This window comes from Carassius carassius, chromosome 40 (assembly GCF_963082965.1).
Source record: "Carassius carassius chromosome 40, fCarCar2.1, whole genome shotgun sequence".
Classification (NCBI taxonomy): Eukaryota; Metazoa; Chordata; class Actinopteri; order Cypriniformes; family Cyprinidae; genus Carassius; species Carassius carassius.
Genome location: NC_081794.1, coordinates 5,683,865 through 5,710,246, shown reverse-complemented (window position 1 = coordinate 5,710,246; position 26,382 = coordinate 5,683,865). Strand labels below are relative to the sequence as shown.

Sequence of the window (26,382 nt, the reverse complement as noted above, 5' to 3'; positions counted from 1 at the left end):
GTGAAAAGTTTCCACCTCAAGGCATACAGTTTCCTCGTAGAGGGAGCTCTGGATTGGAGGATGGTGTCAACAACCTCGGTTGAGAGACCGGAAGCTACGAGTTGTGCCCCCTCAGGGGCCATACCCATAACTTCCACAGCTCCGGCGGGGGTGGACTATGGTGCCCTCCGCCTGTGAGAGGAGATCCCTCCTGACGGGAATCTCCCAGGGAGAGCCGTCTAGGAGGGAAATCAGGTCTGAGAACCATACTTGACCCGGCCAGAACGGGGCTACTAACAGCAGCCGGACTCCGTCCCGGCGCACTCTCTCCAGAACTCCTGGGAGCAGAGCAATCGGGGAAAAGTCGTACAGACGAAGCCTCGGCCACGTCTGTACCATGGCGTCCAGCCCCAGTGGAGCTTGATGAGTTAGAGAGAACCAGAGGGGACAATGCGATGTCATTTGAGTCGCAAACAGGTCCACCTGAGCCTGGCCAAAAACTCTCCAAATCTGCTTCACCACCTCGGTGTGAAGCCGCCATTCCCCGGGCCTCAGCCCCTGCCTCGACAGGATGTCTGCTCCCATATTCATATGCCCAGGAATGTGAACCGCTCTGAGTGAGAGGAATTTGTCCTGGGCCCACACAAGGATCTGGAACGCTAGTTTGCTTAGACGGCGTGAGTGCAGACCTCCTTGGTGAGACCACGAAATAACGAAGTGCACGCAGCACAGCCAGCATCTCCAGGCAGTTGATGTGCCATGTCAGATGGCGACCACTCCACAGACCGCGGGCAGGGTGGCCACTCATAACCGCACCCCAGCCGGTGAGGGATGCGTCCGTCGCTAGCATCACGAGGCAACAAGGAGCTCCCACCACCGGGCCCTGAGACAAGAACCAAGGCTTCCTCCACATATCCAAGGCACGTAGGCAGCACCGCATGACCTTGAACATGCGAAGTGGGTTTCCCCTCGGAGAGAACCCTTTGGTCTTGAGCCACCACTGTAGGGGTCTCATGTACAGCAGGCCAATAGGTATCACGTTGGACGCAGCTGCCATCAGACCCAGCAGTTTTTGAAACTGCTTGACAGTGAGTGACTGGCCTTCTCTCACCTCTCGCGACTGCGGCAAGGATCGACTCGATCCGAGCAGGTGACATGCGTGCCTGCATCGTGGTCGAATCCCACACCACGCCCAGATAAGTGGTTCTCTGTACCAGAGAAAGCACACTTTTCTTGGCATTCAGTCTTAACCCCAGCTCTCTCATGTGGGCGAGAACGACATCTCGATGCCGAACCGCCATCTGCTCTGATTCAGCTAAAATCAACCAATCGTCGATATAGTTCAGTATGCAGATGCCCTGGAGTCGTAGCAGAGCCAGGGCTGCATCCACACACTCCTTGAAAGTGCGGGGTGAGAATGCAAGGCCAAAGGGAAGTACTCGATATTGGTACGCTTCGCCCCCGAAAGCAAACCTCAGAAACTTCCTGTGTAGGGGAAGGATGGAGATATGGAAATATGCATCTTTTAGATCTATCGTGACAAACCAGTCCTCGGACCTGATCTGAGACACAACCTGTTTGAGTGTGAGCATCCTGAACTTCAGTCGCTTGACTGAGCGATTCACTAGATGCAGATCTAAAATGGGACGCAACCCCCCATCCTTTTTTGGAACAATGAAGTTCCGGCAGTAGAACCCTGACTCCCTGTCGTGAGGAGGGACCACCTCGATGGCCTCCTTCCTCAGAAGACCGTGCACTTCCTGTTCCATGACCAGAGCCTGCTCGGGACCCACCAGCGTGGGTGAAACCCTGTTGAATCGAGGCGGAGGAGAACCAAACTGAATTGTGTAGCCTCTTTCTACAGTGTGCAGGACCCATTGAGACACATTTGGCAGTAGTTTCCACGCTGCTAAATAATCTACTAAGGGAGTCAGTCTCTCGAGACTGACCTCTGGTGTAATCAGAACAGCTAGCTTGGTGCCCTGTAACGGCGGACCGGCAGGAGACAACTGAGCTGGAGGCGGCGAGCCACTCAGCACCGCTACGTTTCCTGGCGGTAACTGGGCATGGTGCTCGCGGGAGACCGCTGCGCCCTTTAACTCCGGCAGGGTTGGCAGGACGATCTCCTGAGGGCACTTGGTACACCTGTAACACCGCCATAGTGTGCAGACACGCACCAGCCTGACCCACTGCCTAGTACCTCTTGCCCACCAGCGCTGATGTTGTACGCAGCGGCTTGGAGGGCAGCGCCGGAGCCTTTAATGACAATGCCACGCAGGGAGACAGATAGCTCGCGAGCGTCTGTTCAACTCGGGGCATCGCCTTATAACCGCGCTCATTCATCCCCGCTACGTTGCCGTAGTGATCAGAAACGGGGATGAAGATGTGGGCCGAGAAGGGTTTTTCCCACGATTTACACACCTCGGCGTGCAAATCGGGAAAAAAGGCAGGCTTCGGCATGGAGGTGGCGGCTTAGTTCGCAGAAATCGCTCATCAAGTTTACTTTTCTGCGGTTCAGCCTTTTTCTCGGCTGGCCATCCGATGTTTAACTTGGCCACAGCACGAGTAACCACCTCCAAAAGCTCCTCATACTGGGGCGATTGAGGGGGCGAATCCTCAGCGACGTTCACCACATCAACCTCCTCGGAGGAAGATAGATGAAACGCCGAGCCCGCTCCCCGGGGAGAAGTAGCGCCGGAGCGCGCTTCCGATCACTGAGAGCGGGCGCTGGATCTGGCAGGCCTCGGCGGAAGCGGGACCAACGCCGCGGGGTACGCTAGCGAAGGCTCCCTTGGTGAAGAGAGCCCTCCAGGAACGGAGAACATGCCGGGCAAGCCGCTCGCAATGCGGGCAGTCGGCCCTCTCAAGAGCCGACTCTGCATGCTCCACTCCCAGGCAAACAACGCACAAACTGTGTGTATCCCCGCCTGAGATATAGCAAGGACAGGGAGGAACACACAGTCTGAAACGCTGCATGCCTTCGCTCATTTTGTGTTTGGTCTTGGAGGGTGCTTTTGGCATACTTATGGGGGATGACAAACAACACTAAATAAGACTGACAAACGTAAAAGGTTTTTGAACAGTACACACACACAGAAAGCGCTTGCTGAAGACAGAAAGGCTGGTGCCGGCTGCGCCTCTCCTGCTTTTATGCTTCCTGGTCTCTGACGTCACCCGCCTATGACGTCTCGCCCATCTATTGGACTGATTACACACATGATTCAGAGACGTCACGCTGGGGGCGTTCCCCAATCGTTCTCGACGCAGCTCGAGTTCCTGAAGAGGAACTAAAAATGTTAAAACACTTGAATTAGGCAATAAAACACATATATAACATTGGTTCCCGGGAGTTTTGAGAACTGGAGGATTCATAAGTGATAAAACATTATATCATTGATAAGAATAGACGCGCGCATATGTCTGCCGATGGCCCACTTATCAACAACATTTGCAGCTTTATGATACATTTACACCTCGGATGATCGCGAACTCCAATAGCCGGGTATAACAATTTTGAAACTTTTACCACATCTGATATTCGCCAACAAGCTAAGTTGGTAAACAATTTCACCATTTTGAAAAATACAGTCTAAACAATCCACAATGTAAAAAAATATAAAATTAAATAGATTACAAAAAAAAAAACATGGTTAATTTTTGTAAGAGATATAAGATATATATCTCGACCTATAGCATTATATCTGTATTATATAATTATACAGCCTATATATCATCATCATATATCATAATATATAGTTAAATACGTGCTTTGCTCTGATTTTAGTCAAGCCTGTTTAGAGACGTCCAAATGTAGATATAAAATATGCTATAAATGAGCAACATTTTAAATCATGAAGGTAATAATAAGGCTTACTCGTCAGCAATTATATCCTCAGCTGGGTCCAGACGTTCTTCAAAATGCAAACATTCGTCATCTGAGTCATGTTCTTCCTCTGAGGAGAAAGTAGCCTCTTCGTCGCTGTCCAGGATCATCCGAAGCGCTTCTTCACCCGTGTAGCGTGCCATCATCCAAAAGCGCAGAAAAAAAAAGTACATTTCTATGATGATCCTTTACGTTTTATTGGGGGCGTGTACGTGATTACCTGGCTCACCTCAGTTCCTTCCCTTATAAACAGCGCGCTAAGAGGTAGGCGGGAACACATTATCTATAATGAGACGATACAGGAGAAACTGGACCAGTCCTTACTTTCATACAAATTACATAAAAAAATATTATTTGTTTTTTACTTGAATCTGTTTATTTAAAAGTAGACATTTTAAGCTTTCTATAGATATATTTCTCTTGTATTTGAGGCAAGTATTTGCTGAGATTCAGGTTTTTTCATTTAGGTGTCTGTGAAGAGAGGTGACAGAGACAGAGATGGCAGATAACGCACACTGTTTATTTTCTTTATTCTAAAGTATAGAGTTTTGTTTTTATCATGAGTGTATACAAAAAAAAGTAAACCCTTTACAGATTCGATTGATGTATTGGTCTTATCTGTACGATCAAAACTGGAAGTGCAATTTAAGTTATTTTCGGCATTATCAGGATATTAAGCCGCAAAACGCGTATACGCGTTAATCGACTCCAGAGGGTTAACCTTCTGGCACCCCTCAGGAACCTAACGATCAGGTCATGCCTCCCCATGGACCGGCCGTTTACTGCATTGTGATGGGCTGCAATGGCAGCCACATACACTTTCAGGGTGGAGGGTGACAGCCCACGCTCCAACCTTTCTTGCAGGAAAGAAAGCACGACTCTGACCGGGCATCTCCGGGGGTCTTCTCGGTGAGAAGAACACCAATTCGTGAACAGACTCCTCTTCAGAGCATAGGCCTGCCTCATAGAGGGGGCTCTAGCCTGAGTGATAGTGTCTACCACCGCTGGTGGCAGATCACTTAGGTCTGCCGCGTCCCGTCCAGAAATCACACATGGAGGTTCCAAGGATCTGGATGCTGGTGCCAATGTTGCCAAGCCTGTGAGAGAGGAGGTCCCTCTTCAGGTGGATGCGCCAAGGAGGGGCTGTCATGAGGAGTATGAATTCCATCGCTCATCGTCAACCCATGAGCCTTGCAACTTGGAGAAAAGGGAATTGCTCTTTTATTGAAAAAGTGGATGTTGCCGGCCATTGGACCAGCGGCGGAACAGAAGAAACAAAAACTGAGGATTCTCCGCCAGCTCCTGAAGAGCAGTTTTCCACATCTACGAGTTGCCCATGTCAGGGCCGCTTAGTCGTCTTCCTAAAGGACTTCGCAGCCGGGAGTGACATGGGGGGCGCCGCTCTCCTGCGTGGGGCTCAACGCACCGCCCTCAAAGAACTCTCAGCACGGGGCGTAGCTGGTGTGGAGGACGCAGGGGGGCGCCCACGGTGATGAGCAGGCTGAGGCGATGCCCTCGACGGAATGGTGACAACCAGAGGATCACGTCGGGGCGAGATGTGCTGTATGGCCTCAGTCTGCTGTTGTTCTGTCAGGAACTGCTGGGCACAGCCCTCGACAGGGTCGCCTCACAGGCCAGCCTGGGAGATGGGAGCGTCGAGAAAGTGCACTTTGTCAACGTCTCTCATACTGACCAGGCTGAACCAGAAACGGCACTACTGGACCACCAGAGTGGACATCGCCTTCCCGAGGGACTGCGTCTTGACTTCCTTCGCCCGGAAAGGTGAGGTCAGTTGCCATGCGCAGCACCTGCATCAACCTCGGGTTGGTTCTACCATCGTTCATTTGTTAAAGCCTTGGCTTGGTGAGTTTGCAGGATAGCCATGGCATGCAGGGCAGAGGCAGCTTGGCCTACAGCACTGTAAGTCTTGGCAGCGAGAGCGGCCGACAGTTTACAGGCCTTAGGTGAGAGGTGCAGACTATTCCTCCCAGTGACGGCGTTTTGTGGACAAAAATGCACCGCAATCGCACTCTCCTGCTGGGAATGTCGACGCACCTCTAGCCATCGAGGGTAGTGAGGACGGAGGCAGGGCCGGCTCTAGGTTATTTGGTGCCCAAGGCAAGAGAGCCAACTCGGTTGCTGAGCAACGCGCGTGAGTTTGACAGCTGCCTGTCAGAGTGACTCAGTCATTTTTTAGGATTGTAAATCTAGTAAAAGAAATGGACAAATACAAGCAGTGTGTGGACAGTGCACAGTAAAAGTGTACAGCGTGTGCGCAGCTGTCATAATACGATACATACATTTAATTAACTTTTTTTTTAATTCTGCAATTTTGCGCCCCGTTCAGCAGATGGCGCCCCAGGCGGCTGCCTGTGTCGCCTGTCGGCAAAGCCGGCCCTGGACGGAGGAACGAAACGAGCTGCTTCCGACTGTAAAAAGGGGCTATCCACGACTACATCACTTCCCCATGCACATCCGGGAAGAAAGGAACCAGAGCAAAACGCGGTTGTGAGCCTCGCTCTACACCAAGAACCAATCTAACAGCCATGAGCACTCAGGGCTGGGCGGTGCATTCACCTCCATCCTGATGCTCAAAGCTGCCTGGGCAAGCACGGATGTCAACTCTGGGTCCAATTCGGCAGTGGCGACAACACCCGAGGGGGCCGAGTCTTCGTCCACAGAGGTCAATAGCCCATCCCCGATGCTGCAATCGACATCTGATCCCCGGCGGCAAAATGAATGACCCGTTGGGACTGCCATAAGACAGCCCAGCAAAATCACCCAGCAGCCGCACAGGACAAACCGCCAACCAGAACAGTTTCCTGACACACAGCAGATGAATAGCTTTGTGGAGTGTAACAGCTTTCATACAACCACTCGGCTCCAAAGCAAAAATCAAGTGAGTGGATGCACCTGTCGCCCTATTTATACCCGTTGGCACGGGGAGTGGCTCAGGTATGTTAAATCCACTAGCCAATTTTCATTGGCGTTTCCTCTTAAACTCAGAGATGATTAGCCTCCCAAGTGAGACCCCATATGTCGTTCGACATAACTCGTAGTGACCGACAGATAGGGAACTGTAGAGCAGCTGTTACCATTCAGATTAAATAATTATCAACAAATACTTGTAATGAGGTGCCATAAATGCATTTACTCTGCAATATTTAGAATGCATAAAGAATTGTATTTTAAATATGAAGCCATACCAGTAGGTGGCGGCAAATGACTGTTTGAATGAATCATTTAGCCCTCCTTGGAACAGATTCATTCAAACGGCTGATTCATTCAGTGACTACTGTCTTTATGAATGGGTTCTTGAATCATTGACTCGCTTGATTCATTCAAAAACGTGGAATCATTCTGTAATGAAACACCGCTGTGTTGCTCAGAGACTCAGAGTGCAGCTGTGAGGAGTTGCAGTGGCTTTGATTGGAGCTATTTTCATCAGCAAAATTGAGCAAAAAGTCAATATTGTGTCTAAAATAAAAGTCAGTTCATTTTAACTTCTGCTTTATTGAACTACAATTTTATAAAATCACATTGTAATCGTGTTGAAACATTTTGGTCGTGCAGTGTTGCATACCTAAATCATATTATACGTGTCTTGTCTTTTTTTTCTCCAGCTAAAGTATGCATCTATAACTTTTGTGATGCATCTATAACTTTTTGCTGTTGCACTCAATTGTTTTGATTTATGCAGAAGTCTCTCTCACACACTCACTCAGGCTGCGCAAGCAAAAAAAAGAAAGAAAAAATAAACCTTTTTATTTTAATTGATAAACAACATTATCATGCGTATTAAACTAAATCTTAATTGATTTTAAACCTTTATTTAACCTCAGAATGATCTCAAGGCAAAAAGAAGTGCAAAAAGTCTGACTTTGTGGTGGCTGTTTTAAAATGAAATTATTATAATGTTAATTCTAGTGAAGAAGGATTTTGAAAGTCTGACAGTAATCAGTGTTGAGTACTACTGCAAAGTGAACCCTTCCTGCTTTAAATGTTTCAGAATGATTAACAGTTGAAAAAAAAGTAATCAAATGTAATAAAGTAATTGAAATCGTTACACTACTTGCAACATTTTAAATAGGGTAACTTGTAATCTGTAACCTATTACATTTCCAAAGTCACCTTTCCAACTCTGAGCATAATAGCATTCAAAAACATAAATGTCAATTGAAAATAAAATGTTAATTCATATTGATCAGGGAAAGTAATATGACCTGAGCTACTGTGCAGCATGACATCTGAACTTTACTTGTTGAGAACATTGTCCGTGGAAACACATATAGTGGTTCTAGACAGGGCTGATATAAAAACATCACATTTGTCATATTATAGACTTTTTTTCTCCCCCCACAGAGACCCTCCCCAAGGAGAAGCAACAGTCCAGACAAATTCAAGCAGCCTACACCCCCTCCTTCCCCCAACACCCAGGGTGGTGTCCAGCCCCCGCCTCCCCCTCCACCCGCCGTGCACCCGACATCACCGCAGCTGTCCTTGCGGCCATAGATCAGTGAGCCATCGCAGGGACTCAAAACAGAGCTGCTTCACTGTAACATCCCTCAAGCCAAAGGCTTAAGAATCCTCAATGTCTTCTTCATCTCGCACTGAAACATTCATCTGTGTTGTGTTCATAATTATGTGTATGGAAGCGTTGATTGTGTCTACTTAAGATGGTGTGTGAGGTAAAGGCATTTCCAGCTCAGAAGGAGTGAACATCACTTTAGTGTAAAGCACTGTTTTAGCAAGCCCTTATTGCTTTGGCATCAGTGTCAAGCGATCTACGCCTTTAGCCACCATTGCTTTGTTGTAGACGGACAAAAATATACTACTTAGGAAATGACATGGTCATATATTTTTCATAGTTGAGTATTTTTCCAGTGTTCAGACACTTTAGAAGTGTCAACCAGAGTGCACCAGCAGGACATTACAGAAAGCCACAGCTGTGCTTCCTTACTCCAAATGGGATCGTGGTCATTTTTTTTTAGAATATACTGAGTTATAACAATGAGTTTGAACAATTGTGCAAGAAAGTGAGTTAAAGCGTGTGTAAATAGACTTTTGTATGCTTTACATATGAGGTCCCTTTTGAAGCGTTTCCTCCACTAGTTTGTGTTTGTGAGTTCATCTTAGACTCCTGTCATTGGTGAGCTTTTTAGGATTCTCCCAGAGTTACCAGATAAATTGCAAATTGAGTTGCAGCTGAACAAGTGGAACACGGGTACACAAGAAAGCACTTAGGATAGCACAGCTATCATTTCATCGGTATTCAAAGTAAACCAATGATTCATTTCCTGGTCTAACCAGCTGGACTGCAGTTAAGTCAGTTGTTTCGGATAGGTTAGCTGTGGCCAGGTGGATGCTAGGCCGTGGAACAATATCTCTCACAAAAACATCACTGTTTTGCTGCAGCATGACATCAGTTCATCTTTTATTCTTTACCATGTATTCTCTGAGAGCACAATTTTCAATAGATTGAGCAGAACAACCAGGAATATTTTTTTTGTTTGTTTGTTTTTTTAACTTTTGTTTACCTTTTTACTGTTGTCACGGTAAATATGAATGTGTTTGTATAGAAAAAGAATATCCCATATTGCAATTCTGTTTAAACCATTTTCAGTTTTATCAGAGCTACTTTTTGTCCTTTCCAGCTTCACCCAGCTTTTGTTTTTAAGACTGTTGACGAATGAATGTAATGTTTGCTCATTTTATTGCCACCATTAACAGAAGGGACACCTTTGAGCCTTAACTCACTGCGCTATTGCTAAATGTATGCATCCTCTGTCTTTTCCCCACATCAGGCATTAAAGCCTTAATATGCAAATTCTGATCCGTTTCAAACAGGTACAAGTTTTGCATTGTGTCATTTGTAAAGCAAGAACATGCTACATTATGTAATGGTTATTTTGGTTATTAAAATTATGAGGATGATCATAACTGAAGATTTCGAATTGGTGTAAAACTAATTTTTCAAGTATTTCTTTGCTTTATGAACCTAAAGCACTTTTTAAGTCACTCTGGATAAAAGCATCTGCTAAAGGCCTTAAATATAAATGCTTTGACATGATTGAATTGCATTGAAAATGTACCACCTCTTCACTGTGTCCGTTGTCAACAGATGACATTGTTACATCAACTTCAATCTCACTGTTTTTCCCATGTTGCAAACTAAAGGTTTCAGCATAAAATTCACATATCGTTTTCAGGAGCTTGTGTATTATTAAAGGTATTTGAGATATTTTGTGGGAGTACTCTGTGGAAACCTTTACTGGCAGCTTTTTTTTTTTTTCGTGTTCCCACGATCTGTTGTATTGAGCTTTATCTTTGCAGTCCATTCCCATTTAAACATGCAATATGAGTGTCTGTCCCACTGGCAGATTCTCAAGGGCCTGCTTTGATTATTTCAAATGTGCATTTTAAAGATTCTGTTTATGTGTGTGATCAAAAAACGGAGAGTAAAGAGCAGGAAAACTGCATGAGAATAGCTTGATCTCTTGACTCTGCATGAGAATACAGTTCACACACAGTATCCGATTACTAGCCTTATAAGTGGTGATATTTGGTCCCTTAACTGATATCGACCTTCATTAAGGCATTTTTTTAACCATATAAAAATACTTGTCATTCTTGTCACTTGTAAGTTTAATCAGTGTAAGGTTATACATTTGCCATGAGACTTTCATGGTTTTCATTACACCTTTAATTTATGTAAAAGCACATCACGAACATTCTCCAAGGTATCTTCTTTTACGTTCTATGGAAGGAAGAAAATCTTATATGTTTGAAACAACTTAATGGTGAATAATTAATAGCAGATTTATTCAATTTCTTTTCTAAATGCACTTTAAGAATATTTATGGTCCCTTTAAGATGCGAAAGCAAGCAGATGATCCCGGTAACACGTCACTGCTGTATTGTCATCATCAACCAGTTTAGACTGGAACTGCAGCGCGCAGTCACTAGCTAAGAAAGATGCACGTGGCATCTGTTTACAATGTCATTTACAGTAAAAAAAAAAAACAATACAGTAAAAAAATATTTATAGAAAAGCAGTCTGATGGCAAATGCCATATGTCCATGTCACAGAAAACTTCCCACTTTCCAGCACGAAAACGTACCATGCATACCCTGCACAGAGATGATGCTACCTTTAAATGCAGATTAATGGCGTTTACATTTTCAACAGTCACTAAAAGTCTTTTAAGTGTTGACGGGAAATGATCGACGTTGGGTTGTCACTGCAGGCAGGCTGCGTTCACTGTCATAAGAAAGGAAGTTAGAGGAGCATCGAAATGTGAAGCTGGACCAGCGAGAACAGCTTCAAACCGGTTTAAGCGCCTGGCTACAAAAGCCGGAGTTCGCGCAGAACACACCGCACAATGATGAAGGACAGATCGGGATGTTCCAGCTCAACACATCCACAATCATTCATATAGATCATAGTGGTCATCATCTCACATTATGACAGAATGACAAGACATTTCAGATCATAACGCAGCATTGTCCAAACAGCCTGTTCAACAACATCCTGAACAGAATTTAGGAAATCATCACCATTTCCCGGTCGTTGAGGTAAGAGATCTTAATGAGATGGTAATTTGTTTTTAATAGAATGTTGTGTAATATACTGGATATTTTAGTTCACAATCATGTCTATAAATGGAACACGTCTATATGTTTGCCTAATTTTCTTTTCATTTTTCGTTGATAATAATCACAACGAGAGTTTAAATTATAAAGTTGTGTAATACTAAAGAAAAAAAAACTATATATGCAGAATATATAGCAGTAAAATGTAACTGAGTAGGGTTCAGGAGCGCGCACGTTTGCAGCTGTGCGGTCTCCGCTATTGTGCGTCTGTGCGCGCCTCCGCGAGCAGACGTGCGCGCGTATTTTACATCCTGCTCTAGGTGTTGTTCTTTACGAAAACAGTTAGGTTGAGGTAGAAATGGTACAAACTTCCTTTTAAGAATAAAATACAGAGCACATTGTTTCAACAGACAAAAAAAATGCATGCATGTTTGTAATGTTAAGCAGTTATTTTTTACATTCAACTGAATGGAGGCTGAGATTGCTGAGCACCAAAAAGGACATGAAAAGCATTATAAAATGGTCCATTGTGCAAAATGGATGCAAAGAAATTAAATTATAACAGAATTAAAATCAGAAGTAATGGCCACGACTGTAAAGAAACAGTTTGGCCTAAAAAATAATGTAGAAACAATGTTCATTCCCATTGGTTCTAGATTATGTCACTGCCAATACTTGTAGAAACAATGTGAGCACCACAACAGCTTAAGTAGCACATTTTGCCAATACTTTTGGCCATGACTTTCATTTGTTTTTCACCAGTGTAAACATGAGTGCCCGGAACACTAAGCAAGCCCCGGACGGTGGATGGGGTTGGGCCATTGTGGTTGCCTCTTTCATGGGTCAGCTCCTGGCGTACGGTTCGCCTCAGTCAGTGGGGGTGCTTTATCCAGAATGGTTGAACACCTTCCAGGACAGCAAAGGCATGACAGCGTTGGTCGGCTCTCTCGTGTCTGGGGTCGGACTCATTGCTAGTAAGTTTTCAACAGATGCATTAAGTCTAATAAATCTACTCTGCATGACCATATGATTTCCATTGCACCCCAACCCCCCCCCCTCCTGGTAAATATACCATTGTAAACATTAAGCAGGAACACAGTTAACCACAATGTAATGCTTTCCCGCTCCATACGATCATAATTAAACTTCCAACTACTTTCTCATCCATTTGTTGTAAGACTTGACCTTGTTTTTCATTATGAAACTTGTTTACCATTATAAAATGAAGAGCAGCGTGTCAAATCAATAGGGGTACAATTGTGGCTAATGATTTTCTGTTTGTTTCAGTGGGCCATTTGATGTCATGTCCTGTGTTTTCATAAGTCGATCAAAATCTGCACTTGGTCATCTGTCTAGTTCTATGCCTCGACTTACAGCTGGTCATTTTAAGCAGCTGTTGATTTGAATTCTATTTCCAGTTTCCCATTCTTGATGCATTCTTCCTTTTGCCCAGGTCCCATCTGCAGTGCCTGTGTTGTGAACTTCGGGGCCAGACCTGTGACCATATTCAGTGGGGTCATGGTTTCTGGAGGACTTATGCTTAGTGCTTTTGCACCCAATGTTCAGTTTCTGATATTTTCCTATGGGATTGTTGTTGGTGAGCACCTCATATTTCCTCTTAGAATGATTACTGTTTCTAAATTGGGTCATTGCACCACCTGTGTGTAAATGGTGGTTGATTTATTTGGGTTTTTCTGAAGCTGTTGGTTGATATAATGACAAATTCTACAGAAAATTGTTCAAATGATTAGAGATTGACCAATACTGTTGTTGTTGTTTTTTTAACTAATGCAACAACAATTATTTGTATGTTTATATAACCGACATGCATAATTTATATTTATTTAATGTTTTACTTTTTTTTTTTTACTTCATATCACAACAACAAAACATAGCATGTTTTTAATAACAACAAAAGTAGAAAAGCAGGCAAAATAAATAGATTTATCCTGTTAATTAGCATCAAGTTTGAACTACATATCAAGCATTTATGTAACATATTACAAAACTGAGTAAGGAAAAATAAAACTGATTATCAGTCTATTTCTAAAAACCTAAATTCATAATTTTGCCCAAAATTCACCAAAACATTAAAAGTTCTGCAAATTCATCAGCATATTAAAACCTATAGCATAAATACACATTTATTGTTAACTTAATTTGTAGTTAAGTGAGGTATTTCGAATTTGATTATTGTCTTGTGCTTAAGCTCCCTCCTAAATCTGTTTACCTTCATTATATTTGCCTATATGATTATAATAAATATTTTATGAGCAGGTGAACCTTTTTGCTGACTTCTCATACTTCTATTATACAGGACTAGGCTGTGGACTTGTGTATGCTGCTACTGTAACCATCACTTGTCAGTATTTTGACAAGAGACGTGGTCTTGCTCTTGGCATCATTACAACAGGTAAATATATGGTTATTCAAAAATAATAAACTACCAGTCTAATGTCTGGACATGCTGGCCTTAATTGATCATTTATTTGTTTATGAGTTTTATCGAATATAAGAAGAAAAACAGGCAACATGTATGGAGGATATATAAATTCCAATATTGTTTAAAAGCAAGTAATTTATATATATATATATATATATATATATATATATATAGTTATTTATTCATTTAAAAGCCATATTTAACCCATATAGCCATATTAAAGCTGCATGATTTAAGGAAAGAATATCTTAAATATTGTTATTGTGATTTATAATGTGATTAAAAAAATATTGTTCATAATACATTTACTTGTAGGTCTGTACTATTTGGCCTATACTGTACTATAATGTCAAGTATAAAAATTACTTAATATAAACAAAATAATGATTAAAATTATCTTTCACTGTATTTTATATATATATATATATATATATATATTATAAACAATAAAAAATTGTTTTATTTTAAATAACAACTCTAAAATTTAAATACTAATAGTTATTAATATTAGTAAGTGTAACCATTGTTTAATCGTTACCGTCAAATGTTAAACCATCAAACTTTTATTTTGACTACAGGGTGCTTAGAGCTTCTTCTTCTTCTTCTTTTGATGTTGGACCATATAATGTTCCCAAATACATGTTAAATTGACCCAAACGAGTAGATGCAGAGATGGAGTTTGTGTGGAACAACATTTACTGCAAACCGAGCCGCTCTGAGCCGCTAAAAACACTGGAGGATAATGAGCTGCTTCATGTGTAATGACACAGTGCTGCCTATGAGACATAGGACATTTTTCGGGTTTTATTGTAGTCAATCATACAGCCCTACAACTTCTAACATTGATATTCCATAAAAGTAAAGTCCAGCACAGTTCAATCCCAATATTACTTAACCAGTAATATTTAATCATCTCTTTTTTTTTTCAGGGACAAGTATTGGAGGTTTTCTCTATGCTACTGTGCAGAATGAGTTCATTGCACTCTTTGGACTCGACGGCTGTCTTTTGCTCATTGGCTGCTTTGCACTAAACATCATCGCCTGTGCTGGACTCATGAGACCGCTGCACCTGCCGGCCTACTACCTGAAACAGAGAGCAGCGCTGGCCGAGAAGACCGAAGAGAAGGTTCTGGACAAGGCCCCTGTTGTGGAGGACCCAATCAAGAAAAATCAGTCCGTCAATGTATTAATCACAGGGGAGACGAAAGAGCGGAAGAGCCTTGTGAGCTACGCGGCGTTGGTGCGGCTTGTGAAGAAGAAGCAGAAGAAGTACTCTGAATACTTGCACTCGACGGCGGAGCTGCTTCAGAACAGGGTCTTCCTGGCCACGTGCGTGTCTTTGTTCGCTTATTGCTTGGGAGCGTACACTCCTCTTCTCTTCCTGGAAGATTTGGCCCAGAGCGAGGGTCTGATCAGCGGCATCAGCACCATCCCGCTGGTCTCCATCATGTCCATTGCTGCTGGAGTGGGGAAGCTGCTGCTGGGCGTCATGATGGACATCCGCTGGATGAACAGCATCTTTCTGTATGTCTTCACTCTGCTGGGAACAGGGGTGGTTCTTCTCATAATCCCCATCACCAAGAACTACGCTGGGCTGCGGGTCATATCAGCGCTGCTGGGGTTTTTTTCTGGAAACTGGTCTGTCATACCCTATGTGACCACTAAGGTGGTGGGAATGGATCGTCTGACTGAGGCATATGGCATCTTGATGTTCTTTGGTGGATTTAGTATAATGCTCGGACCGCCGGTCGCAGGTAATTTTTTGACCTGTTGCTGATTTCAGATCTGTTAAGTTAGGGCTCAGAAGCTATGCAAGCCTTTTGCAAGCCTTCTGCAAATTCATTAGTAAAGAATAGAGGTTGGCAAAAAATATTATAAAAAAATCTAATTCCTTTCAATTAATCAGTTAATTTGAATTGATGACATAAAACCCAGGATGCTGTTATTAAAGTTAACAAAACTTTATTTCAAATAAAATAAATGTTAATTTTTCAAATTTTCCTACAGTTTAATGTACTAAAATAAACTAAATCTAATAAATAACAATAACAAAAACTATGTAAACATATTTTTCAAAAATTGTAAAAAAAAAAAAACTGAAAAAAATTTCTAAAACTTTAATTAAATATAAAGTGAAAACTCAAAATATAAGAATAAAATCTAATTCTAAATATAAACCAAAACTACAACAGTATATAAATGATACTAAAATAACACTGATTCTTCAATTACACTCCATAAAATAAAAGTTATATATATATATATATTAATAGCCTACTTATTTTAGTTAAGTGCTTAAATTGTAAATATGCATTTATTCAATTTTTTTTATTTAGTGCATTTGTATTTTGTTGTTTTTGTATAAAGCATATCAACCAGGTTCCAGAAATAATCACTAAAGATGCTTCTGAGGGTGCTCTAGTCTTAATGCACATTTTCACATATTTTGTCCTGCCTAGTGCTATGCTTATCACTATGTAAATCACTGCTACTTCGAAAGTGAATCCTGCATAAATATACATGTCATTTCCGAAACTTTGCAACATGTGTGTGGCCGAAAACGTACTCGGTTACTAAACGTAACCTCGGTTCTCTCTAGAAGAGCGAACGAGTACTGCGTCTTAGCTAAGACGCTACGGGAAAAGTCTCTTTTCACGAAATACTGAAGCAAAAAATTATCCTTAATTTTGTATTTTTGTAAAGCGCATTTGCAGCAGTACACAGCCATAGGCGAGACGGCTCGCTCGCTCACTGGCTTGTTCTGCGGCAACTGCACAGCCTATCGAGCGCAGGCTGATGCAACATCAGACCAATAAGGGCGCTTCGCCTTTACGGGTGTGGCCCAACCTATAAAAGGAGCTCGAAAAGGCTGACTCACCTGATTTATTTCATCGCCGAAGCGAACCAGAGTGAATCGTACGCACGGCAGAGAACGCAGTACTCGTTCGCTCTTCTAGAGAGAACCGAGGTTACGTTTAGTAACCGAGTACGTTCTCTTACGAGAGCTCTCTCGTACTGCGTCTTAGCTAAGACGCTACGGGAACCCGATGTAAAACGCCGTGCGCGCAGGGATCACACACCGATAAACCTGAAGCAACGCCCAGGATTTACAGTGCACAGTCACCTGAGGTACTCACAGAGAGTCCGGGACAGAAAAAAGGGGGAAAAACCCTCCGTCCCATATCTAGCAGCATCCGTAGATGCGGCAATATGACATCACACAGCCGAGGCAAGGCCTGACCAATGTGGCAATGCGGGTCTTACGCAATACTGCCCATATAACAGTCGGCAGCGCCTAGCGCTCATGAATTCAGAATTCCCCTCAGGGCCCTGATTCTTCTATACCGACAGCAGCCTTGCTTGCAAGGCGGGAACCTCCAGGTTATAGAACCTGATAAATGTAGACGGCGAGGCCCAACCCGCCGCCATACATATATCCTGCAAGGAGATCCCAGTAGACCACGCCCACGATGAGGCGACGCCTCTTGTGGAGTGTGCTCTGACGCCCAACGGGCACTGAAGGCCCCTGGAAGCGTAAGCTAACGCTATGGCGTCAACTATCCATCTGGATAGAGTCTGTCTCGAAACAGCCATTCCTTTGGAACGTCCACCGAATGAGACAAATAGCTGCTCCGTCTGCCGAAAGGCAGCAGAGCGAGACACATAAGCTCTTAAAACCCTGACAGGGCAAAGAAGACTCGAGTCTCCATCCTCCCCTGACACCGGCAGGGCAGACAGGGCAATAACCTGAGCCCGAAACGGTGTGCTGAGGGATTTCGGCACATAACCGTGCCTAGGTTTGAGTATGACCCTTGAGTCATTGGGCCCAAACTCCAAGCACGACTGGCTCACCGAGAGCGCGTGCAAATCACTCACCCACACGCTTCACAGAAGCGAGAGCTAACAAGAATACTGTCTTGAACGACAGATGCTGAAGGCTAACCGATTGGATAGGCTCAAAAGGGGGACCCTTCAAGGCCTCCAAAACCGCCGCGAGGTCCCACATAGGGACTGACGGAGGTCTGGGAGGATTCAGCCTCCTAGCTCCTCTGAGGAACCGGATGACTAAATCGTTCCTTCCTATTGACTGACCGGACGCCGTTTCAGAAAACGCCGCGATGGCCGCCACATAAACTTTGAGCGTGGATGGGGCTCTGCCCTTATCCAACAGCTCCTGTAGGAAGGAGAGGACCTCCGTCACCTCACAACTAAGGGGTGAATAACCTCGAGCTGTGCACCAGCTGGAGAACACCGACCACTTCGAGGCATACAGACGTCGTGTCGACGGAGCTCTAGCCTGAGTGATGGTATTTAGCACTCCCACTGCGAGATCAGCGGGTAACCGTTGAGTGCCCATACATGGAGGGACCACAACTCCGGTTGAGGGTGCCAAATCGAGCCCGTGGCCTGCGAGAGGAGATCTCTCCTCAACGGTACCGGCCATGGGGCGACATCTGCTAATTGCATCAAATCTGGGAACCATGGTTGGTTCTTCCAAAGAGGTGCCACAAGCAGTATTGAACATCTCGTTTCTCTCACCCGTTCTATCACCTGCGGAAGGAGGGAGACGGGAGGGAACGCATAAAGCGGGCAGCACGGCCATTTCCGTGACAGCGCGCTTTCGTTCTTGGAAAAGAATGCGGGGCAGTGAGCGTTTTCGTGGGACGCAAAGAGGTCCACCTCCGCCATGCCAAATCTCTCCCACAACAGCCGAACTGTTTGCGGGTGTAGAGACCATTCGCCCGTAGGGACATTGCCTCTGGACAGCCTGTCTGGACCCAGATTCTGCAGTCCAGGCACATGCACCGCTCTCAGCGAGCGCACGTTGCGTTGAGCCCAAATCAGGAGGCGTTCCGTCAGCCTGTACAGGTTTCGGGACCCGAGACCGCCCTGGCGATTTATGTAGGACACCACGGACATGTTGTCCGAACGGACTACGACGTGGTGATCCTTGATATGGGGACAAAAGCGCGTCAGCGCATTCTCCACTGCCAGCATTTCCAGGCAGTTGATATGATGGAGCTTTTCCCGTTCTGACCATAGGCCAAAGGACGGTCTGCCTTCGAGCAGCGCTCCCCATCCCGAAGTGGAGGCGTCTGTCGACACCATTTTCACACTCGGGGAAGTCCCCAGGCTTACACCTGATCGGTACCAGCCGTTCGCTGTCCAAGGTGCTAGAGCCGCAACACAGCTCTGATCGACCTTGAAATGCAGCCGGCCAGACGCCCACGCTCTGCGCGGCACCCGAGCCTTCAGCCAGAACTGCAGGGGGCGCATGCGGAGCAGGCCCAGCCGCAGAACCGGAGATGCTGAGGCCATGAGACCCAGCATCCTTTGACAGTGTTTGAGCGACACAGTCGCGCCGCAGCGGAAAGAACTCGCTGCGCGCTGAATGCCCATCATGCGCTGTGGTGACAGTCGCGCCGTCATGGAACACGAGTTCAGAACTATACCCAGAAACAGGATCGTCTGACTGGGGTTCAGCGAACTCTTCGCCCAATTGACACTGAGGCCGAGCTTCTCGAGGTGATCGAGTAAAACAGCCCTGTGGTCCACGAGCTCCGCTCGTGATTGGGCCAGAACCAGCCAGTCGTCCAAATAATTCAGCACTCGTATGCCTCTGAGTCTGAGAGGAGCGAGCGCTGCATCCATGCACCTCGTAAACGTACGAGGAGCTACGGACAAGCCGAATGGCAGGACTGCAAACTGGTATGCCTGGCCCTCGAAGGCGAATCTCAAAAACCGCCTGTGGTTTGACGCTATCTGTATTTGAAAATACGCGTCCTTCAGATCTATTGACATGAACCAGTCCCCTCCGCGAATCTGCGCGAGGAGCTTCCTGGTCGTGAGCATTTTGAAACTGCGTTTCATCAATGCCTTGTTCAGCTGCCTTAGATCCAGTATGGGCCTGAGACCCCCGTCTCTCTTGGGCACCAGAAAGTATCTGCTGTACAGCCCCCCCTCGCTTTGAGCTTGAGACACAGGCTCTACAGCCCCTTTGCTCAACAGTTTCGATATTTCGGCCCGAAGTATGTGTGCTACTTCTGTTTTGACCGTAGTTTCGACGCGCGCTGAGAAGCGCGGTGGGCGTCGAGAAAACTGTAGCGAGTAGCCTCTCTTTATAATGCCTAGCACCCAATCCGAAACCCCTGGAAGCGCTGACCATGCATCTGCATGAATGGCTAAGGGCTGGATGTGACACGCGCTCTGTTGACTGGGCAACGGCGGCGCTCGAGTGTGCTGCGCATCTGAGGCGGGGAGCGCGCTGATCACAGCGGGCAGATCGCTCATCCTCGACCCCGTTCCGGCGCTTAACCGACTGGAGGGAGGCTGAGCGGGTCCCGTGGGACTCAATATATCTGCGAGTAACCGTGGGCTGCATGTGTGCACTGTTACCACTTCCAACTCGCCGTCTGCCTGTGCAGAATGTACGTGCACGGGCCTCGTTTTTACAGAAGCCCCGCGCCGTAAGTGACATAGTGTATGTGGGCACTGGGAAGTGGGCACGTTTACTATGCGGCGCGCTCGACCGATCTGTGTCGATCTTATGTGCGCCAGCCCTGTGTGCAGGGCTGTGCTTACATGCGGGGATGGGCACTGGGTAGTGGGCATCGTCACTGCATTTAAAGCACCATCGGCCGTGGCCGGACGAGCGTGCACGGGTTTCGTTTTTACAGAAACCGCATGACGCGTGTGACATAGTAATTGTGGGCACTGAGGGGTGGGCACGTTTACTATGTAGTGTGCGCGACCGACTTGAGTCGACATTATGAGCGCAGGCCCTGTGTGTAGGGCTGTGCTTACATGTGGAGATGGGCACTGAGGAGTGGGCATCGTCACAACATTTATAGCACCATCGGCCGTGGCCGGGACACCAGAAAAAACGCTGTTTTTGTGAAACATCTGGGTAGCCGTGATAACGGCTTTTGTGTGCAGGCAAGCGGGCACTCGTGCAGGCTTGCGCATTGCAGAAGACACTGAGGCAGTCGCAACTCTTGGAACTGCAACAGCGGCGCGCTTGGGTGAGAGCTCGGCCGCAGCGGAACTCGAACACCGGCGCTTTCCCAGCAGTGCTAGGATGCTTTCGGGGCTTCTGGCTTCACCGCAATCCTCTGCCGCGGCTCCCGCGGCGCGGGGCGACGGCTCGAAGAGCGAGAACGGGGTCCCGAGCTGCGTTGCTGACGCTGTCGTGATGGCGCAGCAGGAGGCGGTGGGCGTGACTGAGAGCTCTGTGGGGCCGGTCTAGAGCGGCTAGCTGTAGAACTGGAGCGCTTCGGCAAGAAGTGCTTGAACGCCTGTGAAGCTTTCTGGTCCTCGGCGAATCTCTCCACAAACTCGTTGATGGAAGATCCAAAGAGGCCGGCAGGAGTTAGCGGAGCGTCAAGAAACGCAGCGCGCTCAGACTCCTTGATGTCAGAAAGCGTCAGCCACAAATGCCTCTCAGCCACCGTAGCGGAAGCCATAACCCGTCCCATGGCCTGTGCAGCGGACTTAGTAGCGCGGAGGGAGAGATCCGAAGCACTCCTCAGATCCGCGAGACAGATCGCTTCAGGTCCCATCTCATCCAGCTTGCGGAGAAGATCGCCCTGGAAAATCTGTAGCGTCGCCATGGTGTGTAACGCAGACGCAGCCTGCCCAGCAGCAGAGAATATCCGTGTGAGCAGCGATGACGTCATGCGGCAGGCTTTGGATGGCAACGCCGCCTTAGTCCGCCGTCCAGCAGAGGGCGGGCAAAGGTGCGCTGCTATAGCCTGTTCCACCGGCGGAAGTGACAGGTAGCCTCTGTTCTTAGCACCGTCCAGTGTGGAGAATGCTGGCGAAACAGATGAGCGGATTCTCGCCGAGAATGGAGCGTCCCAAGCCTTCGCCACTTCTTCGTGAAGCTCAGGAAGAAAAGGGGCGTGTTTTGAGCTTGAGGAAGAGCGCTCATCCGGAAGATAGCTACCATCCAGCCGGGAACGCGAAGGGGGCGCTGGTGCAGACCACTCGAGGCCGAGGCTCGCCGCGGCCAACGAGAGTACACGCATCAGCTCCTTATCGATATCCCCCCGTCTGCTGGGCCTCTGAGCAGCTGGCGCGAGATCCACGGAGCTCGTCCAACCCTCACTGCCCGAAGCAAGCAGAGAGCACGTGTCTTCTTCCTCCGACGCGGGCCTGAGATCCACTTCCTCCGATGACGCGTCGGCAAGCAGCGGACACTGAGCATCGGGAAGCGATGCAGGGGAGACCGGCGAAGCGGAGGGAACCGGCGAGCTCGGCCGAGCTGGAGGCGGTTCTGGTAGGCGCTGCGAGCGGCGCTTCTTACGGCGCTGCGGCGCAGCGGATGATGCAGGCTTCGAGAAGGATGCCAGGCGAGTCCTCAGAGTCACCATAAGCATCAGCTCGCAATGAGGACATCCGCCATCAGCGAGCGCGAGCGCTGCATGGTCTTCACCCAGACAGGAGACGCAGATGACATGACGATCTCCTTCGCTGAGCGGGGTTCTGCCCGAGCCGCACGAAGGCATCTTTAAAAAGACGCAGCTCTTTTGTGAATGTGCGTCGCAGGGCGAACACACACACAGAGTATAACAGAACAAGGATTATAAAGGATATGGGCGCCGGATAGCGCAGCAGGAACGGCAGTGGAAGGCGGCGGTGCCAGCGGCTTCAGGATGGCTCGTCCTGCTGATATGCTCTTCCAGACGGCGCTTGCTTCCTCGTGATCCAGCGATGCGTGAGCTTCGCTGAAGAGATGAAAAATCAGGTGAGTCAGCCTTTTCGAGCTCCTTTTATAGGTTGGGCCACACCCGTTTCGGCGGGAAGTGGCAAGAAGGGCGCGAAGCAGTACGAGAGAGCTCTCGTAAGAGAACGTACTCGGTTACTAAACGTAACCTCGGTTCTCTCTAGAAGAGCGAACGAGTACTGCGTTCTCTGCCGTGCGTACGATTCACTCTGGTTCGCTTCGGCGATGAAATAAATCAGGTGAGTCAGCCTTTTCGAGCTCCTTTTATAGGTTGGGCCACACCCGTAAAGGCGAAGCGCCCTTATTGGTCTGATGTTGCATCAGCCAGCGCTCGATAGGCTGTGCAGTTGCCGCAGAACAAGCCAGTGAGCGAGCGAGCCGTCTCGCCTATGGCTGTGTACTGCTGCAAATGCGCTTTACAAAAATACAAAATTAAGGATAATTTTTTGCTTCAGTATTTCGTGAAAAGAGACTTTTCCCGTAGCGTCTTAGCTAAGACGCAGTACGAGAGAGCTCTCGTAAGAGAAACAAAGTTCTACATTTTAAATGGATTATAGACTAGAAAGCTTGCAAAGAGTACTCATAACCACTAAAACGCTTTCACTCTTTGATTAATGAGTGTATACACAATGTATTAAAACATACATCTGCAAACCAATTCATTTGACAATGAGTCAGACTAAATTAAATAAGCCTGGCTTATTTGGTTAACTTGTTTTATGAAACAGGCCTCAAGGCATTAAAAGTGATCATATTTTCTCCATCGCATCGAATCACATTGAGTTGAATCGAATCGAAATCAGATCGTACTGCATTGTAAAAGGGGTGAATTGTATCGCATCGGGAGCTGCTTCATATGTATCTTTAATGTATCGTATCGTATCGAACTTAAAAGACAAATAACAAAGGCAATTTAGACAGATACAAAATAATCCTTTGACAAATGCACTTTAGCAAGCTAGAATCACATTTATAACAGCACAACAGGCAATAGCCATCATGTGAAATGAATCTCATTACCATTTACATGAACGTATGAAATGAATACATATGAAATGGTATATTACAATCAACCACATACCTCGCTCCGCATATCAAAGGGTGCTAGAGAGTGGTGATCCAGGGAAGGATGCCGCCATTAACTTAACTTGAACGAGATAGCTAGCAACTTCATGAATTATTCTCAAGTTATTACTGCCAAAACAAATCAAGCACAGTGGTATAAAACTTCAAGGAACACTTTAGTTGAAGATTACAGTAATATTTTCCAATCTCTGACTTTAAACATGAATCGTCGTGCAACTTACCTTCTCGTGCCTTCCTGTGTTTCTTTTAATTTGAACGAGTGTGAGCGCGGAGAAATTAGTCCCCCATGCAGATAGCATGATGTCAAAATAAAAGTCCCATGAAATAAAAGTATGAAACAGGATACTCATAATAAAACACTGCTAGTGGTCATCTACATTGCCCATTACCATTTATTGATCAGATAACGACTTATGAAGTTGCAAAATGCGTTTACTCACACATGCTTGAGAATCAAGATATTTCCTGATACAGTTTGCACTTTTGGAAATATTTTGGATAAAAAGGGAGAAAAATAAAACATATGCCTACATCAGCACTTGACGATGAATGAAATAAAATACGCTGTGTTTTCCACTGACTGGCAACCCGGGGTGCCCAAATACAATTGGGTAAACTGGCAGTGGGTGGGTTTCACAAACCAAAACAGAGACCGACATTCCGGCCTGGAACGCACATTTTCAAAGGAGAATAACTGACTGAAGCATTGTTTTTCAGATAAACAACTATGTTAACTCAGCATGTTCCTTAAATATCTGCAAACTATTATGGTATTTTTTAGTTTTTAGTAGAGTCAAAAACTTACATACAGCACCTTTAATAATAAAAGTAACTTCGTAATAATAATAGGCCTAATAAAAATAAGAATGTAGGCTAACAGGTATACATTAATTGGAAAAGCCATATCCTCTTAACATTGCCAATAATTGATATTTTTGACAATATCTCTGGCTTTCTCAGGTCATCACAGAGCCTGTTACGTTTTTTGGGCCGACTTGTTGAGTGCAGTTGAGCGGACGGTTCAATACGAAAACGTGTATTGTTACACCCCTACTTTTTATACTTTCTAAGTTTTAAAAACTACATTGTTAAAAGCTTCTTCTTTTTTTCAGAATTTGTTACTGACCCAGGTGACATTTCAAAGTGGACCGCTATTAAAATATGAAAACTACAGCAATTAAAAATTGGATGTATGAATTCCATTCCATTTACAGTAATTCTGCTTCTATAAATTCAAGTTATGATGCAGCATCAATTCAAGAATTGAATGAGAAATCAAATGGCATTCTCAGTTAATTCTTAATATGTAGACAGAAGTGTACGGATCTGGAATGTTTACCTTTACAGCGACAGACAGCACAATACAGTAGGTGACTCTACCGTTTGTTTTGTTGTATCTCCAGGCTGGATTTACGACTGGATGAACTCCTATGACCTGGCGTTCTACTTCAGTGGGAGCTTCGTGCTGCTGGGAGGAGCTGGCCTTTTCCTCGCTGCTGTGTGCTGTAGGAACAACAACCAAGAGGAAACCAGCACGCCAGACACAGAATGCATTAATGACTATGACAAAGTGGCAACGGTTGCCTGAAGCACGACTACAAGATTAACTGCTGTCCAGCAGATGAATTCCCCCACTCCTTAATTACAAATAGATGAAGCATACTTTACACTGAACATGTCCGAGGTTACACTGAAGTACGCTAGCAAATGAATAAAGGACTGTCCTTAGGCTTGTTATTTGTGGCCTTGTTTTAGGAGGCTCTGGTTCTGCATTCACAATTCCTAGGGTTCCTATTAAATTTGTTTTGGTTACTGTTCGGATGGTATTGAAATATATGGAGACGGGGGAGTCCTCAGTGCCATGTGTCATCAGTCTTAGAGAAACAATGTTTTCCAACGTCTCAAGTTTTATGAGATGGCTGTATTGTTTTTTGTATAGTCGTGGAAGATTTTGCGCCACTACACTACACTGCAAATAAATGTCATTTTTGTAACGATTTCACAATCTGAGAAAGGTTCCGCAATATATGGACGGGTGATAATGTCTTGTGCTGTATCAAAGTTTGATTGTTGTTGGTTTATTTATTGTACTTGATTTGTGTCAGTAAAAGCTGTTCATAATGTTCAGGCAGACAGCACTAGACTGTGCTTTTATGTTTATGCCTTGTTTTCTATGCCTTGTTATGAAAAATGTTGGATTTTCTTAGCGACACAGACTGTAGTCTGTAGTTGATTTTAAACCACATAAGCAATATGTATCTGTGAAATTGCTGTCAGGTTATTTTTAAAGCAGTTTAGCTATCTTTTTTTTTTTACTTTTTGAAATACCAGCTTATATCGACTGTTTTACACGTTTTGCTATGTCAAGACTGTGTATGTTTGTATTTGTACTGCTTTCTGTTCGTTTCACTTTTTTTAACCTTGGTAAGATATTGTTACTTGAAATACATTTTTTATTATATTAATATCTGACAGTGAAAAGTGGAATGGCAGACTTTAAAACACGAGTCTGCACTTGTTCTATAACAGGAAAGTTTTTGGTTATATGGCACCTTTAGGTGTAGTAGATCTTTGATCACACCATTATTATGTAAGTCTCTTTTTTTGTTGTATGTGCATTTGTATGTTTTTTATTATTAAAGTTTCACTGGCATAATGTTTATTTGTTGCTTA

The 26,382-nt window shown here is 45.4% G+C and overlaps 2 protein-coding genes across 2 annotated transcripts in view; both read left to right on the top strand.

Moving 5' to 3' along the window:
* LOC132122018 (coiled-coil domain-containing protein 6) overlaps positions 1–8,836 on the top strand; it is a 35,400-nt gene extending 26,564 nt beyond the window's left edge. The window contains exon 9 of the mRNA XM_059531822.1: positions 8,225–8,836. Within this exon, the coding sequence (XP_059387805.1) occupies positions 8,225–8,374 (150 nt within the window). The 3' untranslated portion in view covers positions 8,375–8,836. The remainder of the gene's footprint in view (positions 1–8,224) is intronic.
* A 2,217-nt stretch (positions 8,837–11,053) lies between these two features.
* Positions 11,054–26,165, top strand: slc16a9b (solute carrier family 16 member 9b). The gene is made up of 6 exons (XM_059531821.1): positions 11,054–11,437; positions 12,218–12,429; positions 12,909–13,052; positions 13,773–13,868; positions 14,828–15,652; positions 25,113–26,165. Exons 2-6 carry the CDS (start codon positions 12,225–12,227, stop codon positions 25,295–25,297), a joined length of 1,455 nt encoding a protein of 484 aa, XP_059387804.1. The 5' UTR covers positions 11,054–11,437; positions 12,218–12,224; the 3' UTR covers positions 25,298–26,165.
* Positions 26,166–26,382: the final 217 nt, after the last annotated feature.